The sequence below is a fragment of the Sparus aurata genome, chromosome 10 (genome assembly GCF_900880675.1).
Source record: "Sparus aurata chromosome 10, fSpaAur1.1, whole genome shotgun sequence".
Lineage (NCBI taxonomy): Eukaryota > Metazoa > Chordata > Actinopteri > Spariformes > Sparidae > Sparus > Sparus aurata.
The window spans coordinates 23,315,995-23,332,740 of NC_044196.1; the positions used below are offsets into that span (position 1 = coordinate 23,315,995).

Sequence of the window (16,746 nt, forward strand, 5' to 3'; positions counted from 1 at the left end):
TTTATACTTAACAATTGAAATTCCTATTTGAGAAGCAAATATATGAATGTATTGTTATACGGGCCATAATTGCAAAAAACTCTGACCCTGTAACAATACACTTTGCAGTAGCAGTTGGTTGTGGTGTGGGCAGCTGTCAAACAGTCACTCTGGCTTCCCTTTTCTTGCAAGTTCTAGTAGATTTCACAATGTTGTCACATTTTTTGTGAATTCTGTTTATGCACACTGAAAAAAAGCCCACAGTTTGGCAAAAAAACATCCTGGGTGAGCTTTGTGCAGGTGAGGAGACAGGACTTCACTGCTGCATCTAGAATGAAAAATACAGCTGTGTGCATCAAACTTGTCGTCTCCCATTTCTCTGTCTGTCTCTTAGTTGATCTCTTACTCTGATTTTCTCCACTGTAGTAGAACACTCAACAAAGCCTGGCAAGCTGATCCTAACACATTAGATTCTGTTGTAAGTCTCACTATTTTATTCAGTATTATTTTTGGTCCTGACTAATGTGACAGCAAACTTTACACACAGTTAAGTGAAGTGGCAGCGTTATCTATCGATTGATGTTTTTTCTCTGTGGGCTGTCATAAGTGTAAAAATATATATCTATTTTTGTTGCTCTTGATTTAGCTTGGCTGTTCTTTACCTGGGTGAATCCGATTTCTTTGTGTTCAGGTGGACGCAAAAACTAGTCCAGCGCTCACTATAGTCTGAAATCACACTGACACGAATACATATCTGTTTGAAAATCACATAAACTGGAATAAATAATTTGTGCATGGAATGCAGCAACACTGCAACAACTGGCAGTAAAGAAGATGTTACAGTGAAGGTACAGATAGTTAAGTTCGAAGTTACATTATGTAGATTTCAAAATGTTTAAAAATCAGCTTCCCAAATGTTTTTGGGGGAAGGACATGCATCGATCATGTTTCCTAAAATCGCAAATGTGCCTTAACTGTTTCTTTTCAACAACATTACGGCAGCAGAAACAAGTTATGAACACAACAAACACATCGTCCCTTCATAAGTTGACATGGTAAACTTTCTGGCAAACAGTTGCTTGCTTAGAAATCCCTCACATTAACATGAATTACTGGCTGCGTCCCCCTGATGAATGTAATCAATATTAATTCCTTTTTAGCTCTGTTTCGGTCTCTACAAACTCCTACGTAACAGATCTGGCTCTTTAGCTTCTTAATGTCACGTTATTGCTGTGGTTCCACTGCATGGTGCAGCTCAGCTCGATTTGACTTGCATGGAGCCATTCTTTTTCGGTTTTCACATTGTCAAAAGGTGATAGTACATGCAGTACTGGGGCCAGAACTACAAACACCTGTGTCTGTGACTGAGTGAGTGACTCAGTTACAAGACTGGTCAAGACAGTCCAAAAGCATTTGCTTAATAACATTTGGCCTTCCAATTAATTAGCTATAATGGTTAGGATATCAACAAATGGCGCTTCATTTTCTTCCAGGTTTTGGACACAGACACTCAGCTGTTGGTAAACGTACATAAATGTATTTTCTGTTTTGGTGTTTGGGGTTTGTGCAAGTGATGGTTAACTGCATCTAGGGTTGGGCTGAATACATCTGAAAATAGTGCAGTGTCTATTAAACAACCTTGTTCCTGTTCTTTGTCTGCTTATTTTTCATTCACTACGTGTTTGCTGTCCGTTCCTGTACACCATTCTTCTGGCCAATACTATAGACAACGTACCTGCTCGCAACATCGCTACAAAATGTTTTATCTTATCTATCCCACCTGCTTCACACACATTTGACACCTTGTCACAGTTAACCTGTAGGACTGCCAGTCAGCTTTCTGCAAGACAGAGTTCCTCTCTGGCTACGACTCCATCTTCTCTCCATCTCTCAAAACCCTTCTACATACTGTCCCTATCTGCCACAACCTGCACTCCATGTTTGTCTTGCCTCAGTTGTCCTTTCAGTTCACCTGACTTGTCCTCCCCTCTGGACTCTCAGTCCTCTTACCTCTGGGGAGGCTCTCCTGACCCTTCCAACTTCAAGGTTTACAGACTCAGAACCAACCTGACAGCTAAAAGAAAATGGTGGAAATCCAAGCGCTCTGGGGACGCTCAACTTGTTCCTGGCTGGTCTTCAACTCCCAAGGTCTCCCTCATTGCTCCACTCCTCCGCACCCTCCACTGGTTATCATCTGCTGCTCGATTCTGATTCATATCACTGGTACTTGTGGCTGTGGCTCAGGCGCTAGCGCAATCATCTACCAACCAAAAGGGTTCTATTCCAAGCCCCTACATAATACAAACTGTGCCCTAGATTCCCCTGTTGGCCCCTCCTTGGTGTGGAAATGCATATGATTGCTTATTGCTCCTGATTAGTATTATAGAATAGAATATGTTCAAACTCCACCCATTTGGCCCATGGAAAAAGTCTTTCTATATCTATTATTGTTCCAAAATTGAGCACTTCAAGCAGTTCAGGATATTTGATGGAGTAGTGTGAGGTATTTGCACTATTCTTGCCATTTTGCCGTTTCCATACCTAACTTTGAACAAACTCTGGTGCACTTGTCCATTTGGTTAGTCCTTATAATGTTAATCGTTAAGTCTTAGGGTTAAGACTTTGTTTAAGATTAGGGTTAGGGTTACATCTATGTAATGTCCTCAAAAGTTATTGAAACCAGAATAGAAAAATAGAATAGAACTGAGTCCTGTCACTTTTGGGGACACACACCAATGTGCAATTGGGGACAAAAGCTGCTTCCCCAATTTGGACACCGCTGGCTTGGGTTAGTTTAAGGTTAGGTAAATAGTGGTTGTGGTAGGACATGTCACCAGGACATGGTGACATAGGTAAGATGCGTGTGTGTGTGTTAGTGTATGTCCATTGCTTACGTTAGCAGCTGGGCGTTGTCGTGTTTCTTGCGGGACTTCAGCTTTTGCCTCCACTGGAGGAAGGACCAGAGAGTGGCATTTGGCTCCTCATTGACGATACACTGATCTCTGTCGGTCCAAACCTCCAGACCAATCAGAGGCACACGAATGTTCAGAGCCCTATAAAACTGAACACACACAAAAAACAAATATGTACCTACACACACTGACATGGTTGTTCACAAGCTTGTCATAAGCTCCCATAATACAGTCTGGTCACATAAGACAATTTCTCCCCATTTGCTCTTTGAGGGCTCTTGAAGGACACTATTGATTAAATCCTGATGAGGCTTCAGTGAACAGCAGATTTTTGTGTACACTTTTCAATCACTCATTTACTTGGACTTTTCAATCCCTCATTTACTCAGTTACTTGGACCATCAAAGACATCAGACTTCAAAGTAGATTAGTAATAAATGAGATCAAGACACAGAATGCCACAACTGTACAACAATAACTATGAGTTGCTAAATGGAGCTGTTCGTTCTCTGGAGAACTGCAGTGTGCAGCAGCAGAACCCACCAGCCTTACCTTATCCACGTAATTGGCAATTTCCATTATCCTTGTCTTGGTCTTTTCATAGTCCTTATTCTGCCGTCTAAACTGCAGGAAGGGGAAGATGGGGGCGTATTAGTGCATGAATGAGGTCAGGAAAATAAATCAAATGTTCGAGACAATCCTTTCTAAAGTTCTTTGCAGAGACTAATGGCTCATGAAAACAACACTAATATCCAACCAGTCCTGCTTTATCACTTATACCCAGTTCATCATCATAATTATACCAATTACAGAAGGAGAGGACCAGAACCTTATTGGTCACCATGTGCTGTTACCATGGCATTAATGTAGCAGATAGAACCCTGAACTGACTTTTATGAAGATATAGCATCTCATCACTGTAGCTTAGTGTCTATCTAAACGCCCTCCCACCTTTGAATTCCACCTAAATACGGTCCCTTATTAAGCAGACAACTCCTTCCACTTTATCTCGACATGCTTTACCTCACCATGTCAGCTCAGAGCTCTCAGTATGAAAGAGCTCCATTAGCTCAATGAGATAATTGTTTAAGATGTGGACCGTGCTTCCGCCCTGGTGTGTAATTTGATGGTTGTCTGACGTCAGTGGACTTAGTGTGTGTATGTGGCACTCACACTGATGTGCACAGAAATACTCTGCTGGGAATTGGAAGGGGCAGGAGGAGAGTTACTGTCAGCTTACCAGTGTGTTGTCAGCCACTATGTAGAGCTCCATGTACTTAGTTGTACCCCAGGTGTTCCTTTTAACCTAAAGACAAAAGCAGATGGGAACATGATTACGTACATGATAGCAGTCTTTGGTTTGCTAGATTACTCAACACACTATACCATACTGTATTACACTATTGTACCACTCTATTTTATACTCATCATCATAGTGATATTGTATTGCCTAATCAACCAGCAACCTCTGGGGCTGTAAACGAAGCATGTGAGGAAGTACCAAAAACTGCAGTCCCCTGAACGGCCACTTAAGGCTGGTTCCAGAAGTGAGTCAATCCCCACAACAGCCCATGTTAAAAACCCCAGCATTTAACATGGGCATTTTACAGTTACAGTTAGCCGCAAGCTGTCACCGCAGGTAATTCTGTAAAACTTTACTTAATGAACATACAGAGAAAAGATGGGAAAAAGAAGATAGCAGAAAGATCAGGACTCTCTGTGAGTGCTGCCTTTAGTCAGAGGCAAAACTAAACACAATCTCACTCTTCGATGTTGCTACATTTTGAAAACGTAGAGTCTGACTCTGTAGGCATTTCACCGACATGATTCTTTTACAAGGATATTTTTCTGCAGGCACACTGGCACAAGTGGCGTGTTGTGGATAAAACATCAATAAACAATTTTGGGTAGCTACATGTTCCTGGACATAGTAACTGCTGTACTGTTACTGAAATCCCATTAGACACACTTTGTATCACTCCATTACTGCTTTAAGTAATTTATGACTGTAGTGCTTGATTTTTGTCAGCAGCACTATCCTGTACTATATTATATTAAATAATGCAACAGTACAATTCTCTAATAGAAAGTACTATTTATTACAATACTGTACTGTACTATATAATTCTAAACTATATACTATATTATACAACATGGTGCTATACTTCTGTTGTATACTATATATTCCAAGAGTTGGCAATTCAATTAAACTACGAACCAGTTGTATTTTCTGCTAAAGAGAACCACAGAACACAAATGTCTAGTGTACTGTTTTCTTGGTGGAATGTGGTAATTTTTATCCCCATTACTATCAAGGTTCTCAGTGTACTATGGTCCTGATGCTGCAGAGGTTGTTACTCACTAACAGGAATATAACTCTGGGGAAAATACTTAATATAAAAATGTGGAAATGTGGAACATGTGGAATGTGGAACTGATGCAGGTAGATTGGTACTGGTGTCAGTATAAGACTGCAAAACATTCCCTTAAACCAGTCCTGATTATTTGGCCTAATATGAGGAAATAATAAAACTACGCAGTCTGAAAGTGGTGCATAAAGAGTGAAAAGCCTAATATTTATAAGTAGCCTCACATCTATCCATGCCATTGTGTTTACAAGGCTTTATGCTTCCTTATATCCTTCCATCATTAAGTTTCCACCCTCCTTATACTTGATTACAGCCATTAGGGAAAGGCTCTGCTGTAATTAAAACTCATTGATTTACACGTGGCAAGATTGCTGCCTCGGCTCGGTCTGGACTTAACACCAGTATTGTTGATTGGCGAGGAGTCTGCTGAGCTGTGATGGCAGCCTGTAGTGTTCAGACGAACACACACACGCACATCCACACCCACACTAATGCATTAACGCACTGCATTGTTTATTTGCGAGGCAAATAGTGGCAAAAGCCTCAGGACTCTAGAGTTTGCTGTGGCTGGCATTCCCGCATAACAACCCAGGATTAATGGGTGGTGGTAGAGGGAATTGGGGGAGCCAAGGGGTACGGTGCAGGAGGGAGGAAGATAAAGAAATAGTGGAGAAGGATGATGCCCTGGTGGAGAGCTAAGAGGGCTTTAGCATATGAGGGGAGGGAGAAAGATGAGAACAGTTTAAATTGATTGAGAGCGTAAATGGGAAAATGATAAATATGGGAAGAAATATGAGAAGAAAACCCAAAGAAAGACTGTTTGTCCCAGCGGTGGAGACAGATGAAGGCAAAATGGGCCACTGTGGAGCCTTTTTAATCATTCATAACTGCAGATGAGCAAACTAGACTTGTGTTTAGTTCTTCTTCTCTATAAAGGCTCAGGAAATTCACTCGCAGCCATGGCCTTAACAGACCTGAAAAGCTGAGTCAAAGCCATAATTTCAATTTTACTCAATATTACGTTTCCATATGCCAAAGAGCCAAATGTTCCATTGTGGTTGTTGCTTTTAGTTTCAAAAAACATTTACAACTCAGTCCATTCCATTGGAGGTGCTCAATGATTTATAACTATTTAACTCTTTTGTGTCTTTTCCAATTGACCCACTATTAAATTTAGTGTCTTTACACACAACAAAAAGTTTAAACGGTCCCACTGGAAATTTGTGATGACTTGTGAAGACACCAGGCGCATTAAGCACCAGGCTGATGGATATTGTTAAGTGTTTGTGCTGCTTAATGGCTGAATGACAGCTGATGAGGAATACAAATTTGAACTATGTGTTAACAATGGTACTGTGCTTGATTACTAATATATATGAGAATATGCACAGTACAGTATGTGTCTGCTAGCATTTGGTGACACATCGCTGACCTCAGCATTAGAGTTCTTAGTAAATATCTATTGTGCTTTTGCTATGTGCAAGTGAATAAACAAGCTGTTCTCAGAGGAAAATAAGGTCCCAAAAAACAGTTTGAAGCTAGAAAGGTCCACCACATATGAAGAGGGTAAAACAGTATAGTCCTTTAAGTACAGTTTTTTTCTTCAGTTTATTCAGTCATGAAAACAAAGAGAGTTGTTTATTTAGTTTGTTTAGGCAGACAAATATCAGCCAATGAAATTCTTTCTCTTCTCATCAACATTCATTTCCCAAAACTGCAGAGTGCTCCTGCTAACAGACTTAAGATGGACTACTGTGTCTATCTTATTTAATTCCCCAATATCCTCTAATTGACATTTACAGCTACAGTAACTTACAGCTATGTTCCTTTTGGGTCATTTTTTCAATCCACAAACAAAATTAACACAGATTGAATCAAAGAGGGGAAAAGATTGACTTATATAACTATTTTAAATACAAAATATGCTAAAGTTAGAAAGGGGAAAACAGTGACACAGATCATAAGTGTGTACTATGAGATGTTGCATCTCCAAGATTTCAACTATAAAACAGTGCGAATAATATCTTCTGGTGTATGGAGCGCTGTATTTCTGGACAGTAGACATGGTAGATGCCAAAACTGAGTGTATCCAAAATATCTCAACTGTTCTTCTGTTAAAGGGGCTTTGGATCGAATTAACATCACGATGCTGTGTTCAGTATCCAAGCGTTGCAGTGAGTCAAACAATTATTATATGGTCCTTTTGAAGCCAGTGGTGGAGGTTTTGGCTTTGGAATTAAATCCATGCTGTGGTTGCCTGGGATGTCATGAAATTATCCAAAAAAGTTGTTCGCTGCAGAGAATTATCACTCATTTGCTTATTAGCTAACGTTATCAAAACAGGCACATACAGAATTTCTCAAGGCTGTAATCAGAGCTGTAGCCTTGAGCCCCTCAGAACTGGTTGCAACATTATTATCAAAATGAACCCATGTCCACCAAAACTGTCACCAGGAGAGAAATATAGACTTCCTTTGCATCTAAATAACATTAAAACCCTTGAGCAAAATAGTTACAAGGTTGTCTACTTCAAATGTTTTTGCTGTTTTGGAGTAAAAATCTTTTTCTCTGTTTATTCTATTTATTAAATTATTTATTTTAGATGTTTTGGCAACAGAACTATGGGGAAAATCACTTGTTTGGCTTTTGGTAACCAGAGATGAAATTGTTAATGATCTTTACATTATATTTCCCACAACACAACTGATTCTTTCATATTAGTATTGACAACAAAACTGTCACACTACTTACTTGTATCAGGAAAACAAGCTCATATTGTCAGGCCATGTTCTGTAGCAAATGAATGGAGTGTGGGAGACTAACCCTTGAATGAAATGATGTGAGCAGGTTGGAGATGTGGTTGGACTGCGAGGTATGATGACCGTGGCCACAGTTTCCACCTTTAAGTGGCAGTTCTTCCACTCTCAACAGTGAATGGTGGAGAGGATCCACACTGCTGATTGGCTCCAGGTAGTAGATGTCACTAGAATTCAAGGATATCAGGCCTCTGTGGGAGGGAGAAGGACAGAAAGGAGAGAAGTAAAGACTGTTGAGATTGTGGGAAGAAAAGGGATAAAGGGTTTTCTTGGAAAGGTTAAGAAAAGAAGGCCTGAAACAACAAGGACCGTTTTTTGTTGCTGCCATTGTTGTTATTAAGAACACACAACCTTTAAGATGCATATAGTCTAAGTTACCAGGATGTGACCGCTGAATGGAGGTCACCTTGAAACCAACTCATTTCTTAAATAGACTCAAAGTGTGACTTAATTTCTCCTCCGGAAACTTTAAGTTCATGTTTTTTGGTATTAAACTTGAACCACTGACAGGCTACACATTGCTGTACCACAGACATTACTGAGCCTGTCTGATCACTTCCAACTCTTCTAGACTTTAGAGGTATTATGTTTGAAAAAAATGTTATCAATCAGGCACTGTGCCCAAATTAGTAGGTTCAATTCATAGATTTATATAGAAAAACTAGATACCAGATGCAAAGATGGCAGCCACTCAAACTAATGAGAACTGCTCGACTAGTGCATACGGCAAAAAGGTTCCTGGTTATGCCGACTACTGAATATGCGCAGTAGAGTTTACCCTGCTGGCCACGTCCACGAGTTCCAGCTCTGCCGATAGACTTTAAGTTGTGATAAAATCTAAGATTTTTAACAGTTTTTTTTCAGTTTATTAGAAGTTTTACAAATATAAAACCTCCAGAGATCAAAAATCCTTCTGCACCCTTCCTTCATCTCTCCTGCATCTCCCAGTTTAAAACTCGTTAGTAGCAAACAGCAGTAAGATCTTCTCAAAAAAAGTTTGATTTAAGTAAAAAAGGATACTGAAAAGAGGTTGAAATATGTGGAGACAATGTTTCAGTCTGTTGGTGAAGTTTATCCTCACAGAACACAATGATGTTTAACAGTGTAGCCTGAAGACTTGTCCTAGACAACAAAGAGCAATAAAAAGACAATTTCCAGCAAAGACAGACACTGTGCCACAGTGACTGTCTGGGGAATATGTTGACAATGTGTGTGAGTGTGTATGAGGGTGTGCGAGAGAGACTGAGGTAGAGATGGAGCCTCTTGTTCAATCCAGACAGACTTTTTCTTCTACTGACTACACTTACTCAGTAAACCGCCATCCAATCAGACTGCCTCAATAACAGAAAGTGGTGTCTGACCTCTGACAGGTGACACTTCATTTCTGACCTAACCCTCTTTCAGAATCCTTAAGAAAAAACACTACTGACTGATGATCATACATGTTTTAAACATTTACAGTATCCATAAATCCATGAGTTCTCAACACCTGAGGCCCCAAAGGTTGTGTTCAGATGAGGAGGAGTATTTAACGCGGTTGGCTCCTCTGCAAAGAAGACGGCTGGCCTGCATGTCAAGATCAAGCCCCAATGAAGAGCGGCAGGCACTGAAGCCAGTTTTCATAGTGGCCAAACTGTGTAAAAAGACTTTTTCCCATAAGCGAACATTGTAAAAGACCCGTCTGTAAACCTGTGTATAATTGTTTAAGAGCCTCACAACCCCATGCAAAATTACTCGTTTCAGTGTCAGGATTTGGTCCAATGAAATTTACAAAGTCTAGAAGAGCCACATGGCTAAATCATTTTACCTCCAGCTATCCAAGTTAAAAGCTAAACCAGAAGGTGGCTGGCTTGGTCGGCGGAAGTCTCGAGTAAACACATAGTTTACTTTTCTGACTTGATTACTGTTTATTAATTAGTATGCTACATTTTCTTTTAATGTGCATGTGGCTTATACAAACAGAAATGTCATCATACAAAATGCTGTTGCAAAATGACAAATCCTGAATCATGATATTAGGAAAACTAATATCAAAATTGTAAAAAGCAGATGTAAAGCTTTTGTTTAGGTATTTGTCTTTATAAAATAAAAAGTAAAAACAAAGAAATCATGACTGTGAATTTCCATCTCTGTCCTGATGTTAATAAATAATGATTCATGCAGACACTGCTCTCTGTGCTTCTATATGCTTTCAAAGTCTGTATGAAAACTAGTTCACCTTGTCTGAGCTGCTATTTATTTCACCACAGACACAAAGGCACAGAGGGAATCACAGTTTTTGTGAAAGGAGTTGTGCCAGATATTTCGTTCACATTGCTGACCATATGGGCAGGCTGGGCTCAGAGCCATGCTTTTTGAGAAAATACAGTAGCTTTTATTCTTTGTTCTATAGTAATTATGTGTCCAAGGCTGTTTAACAATTTCCCTTAAAACTGTGTAATTCATCCTGAGTCAATACAAAGCAGCTTGTTATGCCATCAAAGTTGCCGGCAGGGAAAATGAGCTGGGTGCTGTGGGCAGGAGTGAAAATGAAAACACACAGAACTGCTGGGAGACTGCAGATAAGAACAGAGAAGGTCACTGCTGAAACCTGAACAAAAGTTCTGATCAGAAACTTTGTTATCCTGGCAGTGGGGGCCTCCCGTTACTGGCAATTTTTGCAATCATGGGATTTTTTCGTTTGCATAATCACCAGTTCCCTGAGAGCACTGCAGGGTTGTGCAGTTTGGCCATTCAAAAGAAAAGCCTAAAATCCACTGAGAAGATGATGGTATTTCACACAACACTGCAGCTGGAGCACAATAAATAGTCCCATCAAGGTACTTTAAAAACTCTTTCATCATAACAAACACATCTAATGCACATACCAGCAATAAAATCAGAAAAACATTGTCATTTTCACAGCTCTTTATTAAAATCCAGGCCATGGTTGGCCAACGGGAGCAATGGGGACTGACGGAGACAGAGATGGAGTCACACTGTTGTGTTTTGTAGGATGTTAATGATTCATAGTTTATGGTTACGCTGTCGCCTAGCACAGGAAATGTTCAAAGATGTCAGTGCATAAAAGCTGACCGTTGACAGAACACTTTCATTATGGAATCTGGAAGAACACGGCGCCTTTTCCCTGCTGAATCACACCAAACCTCTTTCATCTTTCCACTGATTTTATTCTTTTCGCTCCCCATCTTTCTGACATTATCATGTTATGCCATGATTCTGCCTCCCAAAATAGCAATAACTTTCTAGTGCGATTCATAATGAGTAAGATTTTATTATGTTATCATCAAAAACTACAAGTATTGCAAAGGTCAGCTGGCACTTTAAAATGACTGTTAATCATTTATGAATCCAAGAAAAAACAGATAGAATGGGATAAGAGACAGAATAGATGAGTTTATTTTTCCTCAGTCAGGGTTTTGTCCCTGATTGCATGCAGTGTTGTTGGTGTAGGATTTAAAGCTTATTCTACACTACTGATTTGAAAGAAAGACACATTTTAAAACCCAGTTTGGGCTCTTATTTAAAAGAATATAGAATTCATCACTATAAAGTTGAATAAACTGTATGCCGCTCGCCCAAAGTTAGAGGCTCACAGGGACGCTTGACCTGTAGCATCATCAGCAGTGTTCTGATGTTTAATCTTCATTTCTATTTTTTCACGTTTTGACCCTGAGACCTTCGCCTGACACAAAAAAAAGAACTTGGTTGATTTCAGGCATCTGCATATTTCTAGTTGTTGGGGAAACATTAACCTCTTCTAGCATAACACACAAATCTCCTACTGAAATGACAACAGCTGAGTTGCATTGTGGGCAATGTAGGCCCCAGGGGATCAGGTATCATCCTTTTACTTTATTGATTGATTTATTTATTATTTAGAGTCTGAAAGTATTGTCAGTTGACTTTGAGCTGAAAATAATTTTATCAAACTCACATGACGAAAATACGGGAATGACTTGAGTTTGGTTTAACTTTTTTCAGACGTGGAAGATTGGTTGAGTTGTAAATTTATACTGAATTAAACTTCCTTAAAATTAAACGGTCACTGTTAACAATTAAAAAAAATGGTTTATAAACCATTTTATTAATCAGTTGTAAAGGTTTATAAACATCATTAATAATGCTTATAGATGAACTTAACAGTATTCATTAACCAACCAGTATTGTCACTTTACAGTAAATCATTGTTTATTAACAGTTAAATAACTATTAACTAAAGGGTTAATTAACTATAAATTAAACATATTTGTTTTCATATATGCCTGATGATACTGAGAGTGTATGCAGAGATCATCAAGTCAAAGTCTGAATCATTAAAGTAATACAGAATTAGTCTGCACTCTACTCAGGGTCGTGGATTTTATAGATGATTTTGCGAAAAATACCCATTTTAAAGTGAAATAACTGACAGTGTTACTGTGGGTTTATGGCAGTTTAATGACCTGTAAGAATATTTGTCAGGATCTATAAATATGTTGCTGATCAGCTGTCGTGCCTTGAGCTTCCATGCGTGTCTCGTTGCAGACTGATGAGTTGGGATGTAAAATACAGAAGCAAAGGTGGTAAAAAGCAGGTTTATAAATAAATGCATATGAGTGCATCTATGCTCATAACTTTTGCAGGAATTTCAAGCTAACTAAAAAAAAAAGAAAAAAAACTGTGTGATTGGGACATCTAAAAGACCTCATTTAACCTCAGTTTGTCTTCAGTCCAAGAACAAACTTGTGTCGGTCAGCTCATATTTGGACAGCGCTGTGAATGACTGGACATTTAGAAAGCATTTACATTCCGTTGGCTTACAGCTCTCTATTCTCCCCCACGTCTGCTCTGTTCCCATCAAAGCTGCTGTCAACAAGCAGCATCTGGCTACCTTCCCGGATCAGGACAGAGGGACTGAAGATTGCAGACGGACGTGTCAGCACTGGAGCGGCACTGAACTTGCCTCTATCTGATAGAAAATATAAAGATTTTCTTACAGCGTAATGAAAAACTTTCTCAAACTCCTATCAGTTTAGATTTACTGAACAGACTTTGGAATTAATTCATACTAAAGCCCCGCTGAGCTTTAACTTGATGTCTCTTTTATTGGATCAAATTCGTGAATAATATTTTTTGCGACACACATCCTCAGGACGTGAAGCATCTTTGCCAGGAGAAACTTCAATCTGAGCCTTCAATATCCAAGGCATTCCACATTAAAATCTGTCTGAGGCTGTGAACATTTAAGACTTTAAAACTGCTGCCTGGATCCCCAAAGAGGATCAAATTAGTCATTTTCACGACAATCCGGCAAAAAAAGAAGAAGTTCTGACAGTGTGAGCTGAACTTTCTGTGTTTGTACAAAACTTCACCTAAATGCACTGAGGGAGGATTCTAGGCTCATTAGCAAACATTTACGTTGCTCCATCCAAACTTTTATTGATAATAAAATAAACAAATAGCTTTCCTGAGTCTGTGAGAGTGAGCCAGGTGATGGGATGTGACAGTCAACTGAAGCAGCAAAGCAGAAAGATAAGAAAGTCTCCTGATAACATTTAAAAGTAAAATTACTGTCCTAGAGCATACAGTCCTTTTACAGATATTTGCAGCTCACACACTTTGGGGTCTCTTATTCTCGCAGTTTCCCCTCCTTTCAGAAATGGGAGGAAGACATTAAAGATCTGGGCGGTGCCTGGAAAAAAGCTATTCATATAATTTATTCATGCTCTATTTGACTGCTGTTGTTAAATTTAAGATTGAACATCCTCTCCACTGGTCCACTGCTAGGTGAGCTAAGGTTAACAGTGATCTTGATCCTACACGTGGTCAGTATAAACAGTCCTCAGCCACTTAATGCCACATATTTGGTTTATGTCCAAAATTATGACGTTTCATGGCATTTCATATTCAAAACTTTTTTCAACAATGTCATGGAAGTCCAATGCTACATCTACTGTGCGTCTAAGGCAGTATTTGCAGCAGCTCCTTTGGATGTAAGCCTAAGCCAAGGTTGTTTCTCACTTCTGACCAGAAGGATCATCTAATGTAAATGGAAGGGGTCCTCACTCCCAAAATATGGACACTGGATCAAAGCTGTTGAAGATCTGCTATTTCATCAAGGGATCAGCTACATGCTCCTTTGCCACCTGGCAACCATTTTTAACTTTTGAGGAATTGAAGCTGAGGAATTGCAGTGAAGTATATGCTTTCCTACTCATATCATGTACATCTATTAATATAAGATAAGTATGTGATACGAAGCCCCTATCATATTGAGTAGAATCACACCCAATAGTTAATAAAACATTCAAAAACACATATTCTTCTCCCAGAGAAAAAAAAAAACATAACCTTAACAGCTGTGGAGTAAGATGTTAAATCCAGTCCTGTAAGTGGATGTGTACAGTGTAGCCATTATACCCAGACACTTGTTACTGTTACTGTGCTTGGTAGTTTTGGTACCTTTATTCTGAAATTTAAACCAGCACTGCCAATATTATTTTGCGTTTCTGCCCCTAAATTCTACACACTGAACCTTTAAACCACCCAGAGGAAACAGTGTCTGTCTCATTTAACTAGTTTACTACCTTCCCATCAGACTGAATACAGTAGCCTATGTGTTCAACTGCAATTTCTCCAAGTGAAGTCAGTGCAGCTTTAACCAAAGTGGTAACATAAGTAACAACAACACTTTAAATCTGGTTTCTGTACCTGACTCCTGAGCACGTGCTGAGAGCCACCCAGGACTCTGGGTGTCCTCTCACATGGCCATGGTAGAAACAGTGATCCTGCAAGAGAACAGAATGGCTGTCAGTGCTTCATTTTTCCTGTGGAAGAAAGTTTTAAAATGCTATGATAATGCAGATTATGCAGACATGCCTCTGGTACAGCCAACAATGAACTGATCTGCTGGATTGACTCAGCGGTGTTTGTGTCCCTTAAGCAGGCCACGCACTCCTGTTTCATGACTACAGCTGCCGGTAAAAATACAGCTCACTGTATCCGAACAATGAGTATGATTAATCGATATGGATATGCAAATGCTGATGATGATGTGTGAGTGGAGACTGGAGCTCGGGCCACTCACTCATCATGATGAGGACTAGAGATATATTTGCCAGACTTGTAACAAAAGAAGCAGAACTCAAGGAACTATAATACTAAGAAGGCAGGCTGCACAGATGTGTGATATGTGTGAGTTCAAAGCAGTTCAGGTGGTGCTGGGGTGACTCACTGTGGGAGACTTGTTATCCTACAGAGCAAGGATATCCATACTGCCTTCACAAGTATGGAATTAGATTTGTGCCAAAAGAAACAAACAAAACTTTTTAAATGTCAAACAAAAACAGGAATTTGAGAGAACATAAAACTCATTTCAAAAATAAAACTTAGAACTTGCAATCAAATAATTTGTCAAATAGTGTAAAATATTGGTCTTTTACTCTTCTAATAATGCATTATTGTGTTTATGGTTCCCTCTGCTGGTCTCTCTCCGCTCAGACTTTTGCGTTGACTCTCAGCTTTGCGCTCTCTCTGCAGTTCTGTCTCGTTTGCGCTCCCTGACTTTTTGTTTGCAGTTTTGGCACAAACCTCTCGGGTGGGCGGGCCTTTTCAGCAGAGCGTCCCCATTGGCTAATTAGTTGTTGACTGACACAGCTCAGTACCTATGGGTAGGTAGCTAGCGCGCTTAACGACCCCAGCTTTAAAACGGAGAGAAGAAGAAGATGACGACGACAATGAAGAACAACAGTAACAACCCACAACAAGAAAAACTAATGAAGTGTAAGTAGTTATGACATACATATATTGTTCTTCAGTGTCGTTGTCGTCATCGTCATCTCTTCTTCTCTCCGTTTTAAAGCCTGGTTCATTTAGCGCGCTAGCTATCTGCACATAGGTACTGAGCTGTGTCAGTCAACAACTAATTAGCCAATGGGGACGCTCTGCTGAAAAGGCCCGCCCACCCGAGAGGTTTGTGCCAAAACTGCAAACAAAAAGTCAGGGAGCGCAAACGAGACAGAACTGCAGAGAGAGCGCAAAGCTGAGAGTCAGCGCAAAAGTCTGAGTGGAGAGAGACCAGCAGAGGGAACCGTAAACAAAATAATGCATTATTAGAAGAGTAAAAGACCAATATTTTACACTATTTGACAAATTATTTGATTGCAGCTCTAAGTTTTATTTTTGAAATGAGTTTTATGTTCTCTCAAATTCCTGTTTTTGTTTGACATTTAAGAAGTTTTGTTTGTGTCTTTTGGCACAAATCTAATTCCATACACAAGCAACATCAATGTCATGATAAAACACACTGTTGTGTACTTCTTCGTCAAGAGTTTTGGATGTTGCATGACAGATGATCTGTTATTTTGTTTCCCTCTATTATCCCTGTCCCTGTCTAAAGCTATGCATCTCTTCTGATATTACTCCTTCTGTAACAAACATGGGCAGGTAAAACCTGGAAAAGTAGGTGGGTCCAGGGAAATCTCCCAAGGTAATGTTTTGAGGGTCAATTCCAACCTTTTGAAATGCTTGTTTCTGGTCACTTTTAAGTGTGTATTTTTCAATCTGGAAACAAAAAGTTGGCTCTTAAACTACAGGGCTGCATAATCCTTTATTAAATGCACCAAAGTAGTACCATTTGAAGCAACAGTGCTCTACAGCACACTTGGGCATTCTGCAATGTCACTCTAG

The 16,746-nt window shown here is 39.6% G+C and overlaps 1 protein-coding gene across 1 annotated transcript in view; it reads right to left on the minus strand.

Moving 5' to 3' along the window:
• The window catches only part of adam19a (ADAM metallopeptidase domain 19a), a 202,218-nt gene that overhangs the window by 53,768 nt on the left and 131,704 nt on the right, over window positions 1–16,746 (minus strand). The window contains exons 5-9 of the mRNA XM_030431403.1: window positions 14,770–14,846; window positions 8,084–8,267; window positions 4,132–4,197; window positions 3,444–3,515; window positions 2,874–3,040 (exon numbers count right to left, since the gene is read on the minus strand). Of these exons, the coding sequence (XP_030287263.1) occupies window positions 2,874–3,040; window positions 3,444–3,515; window positions 4,132–4,197; window positions 8,084–8,267; window positions 14,770–14,846 (566 nt within the window). The remainder of the gene's footprint in view (window positions 1–2,873; window positions 3,041–3,443; window positions 3,516–4,131; window positions 4,198–8,083; window positions 8,268–14,769; window positions 14,847–16,746) is intronic.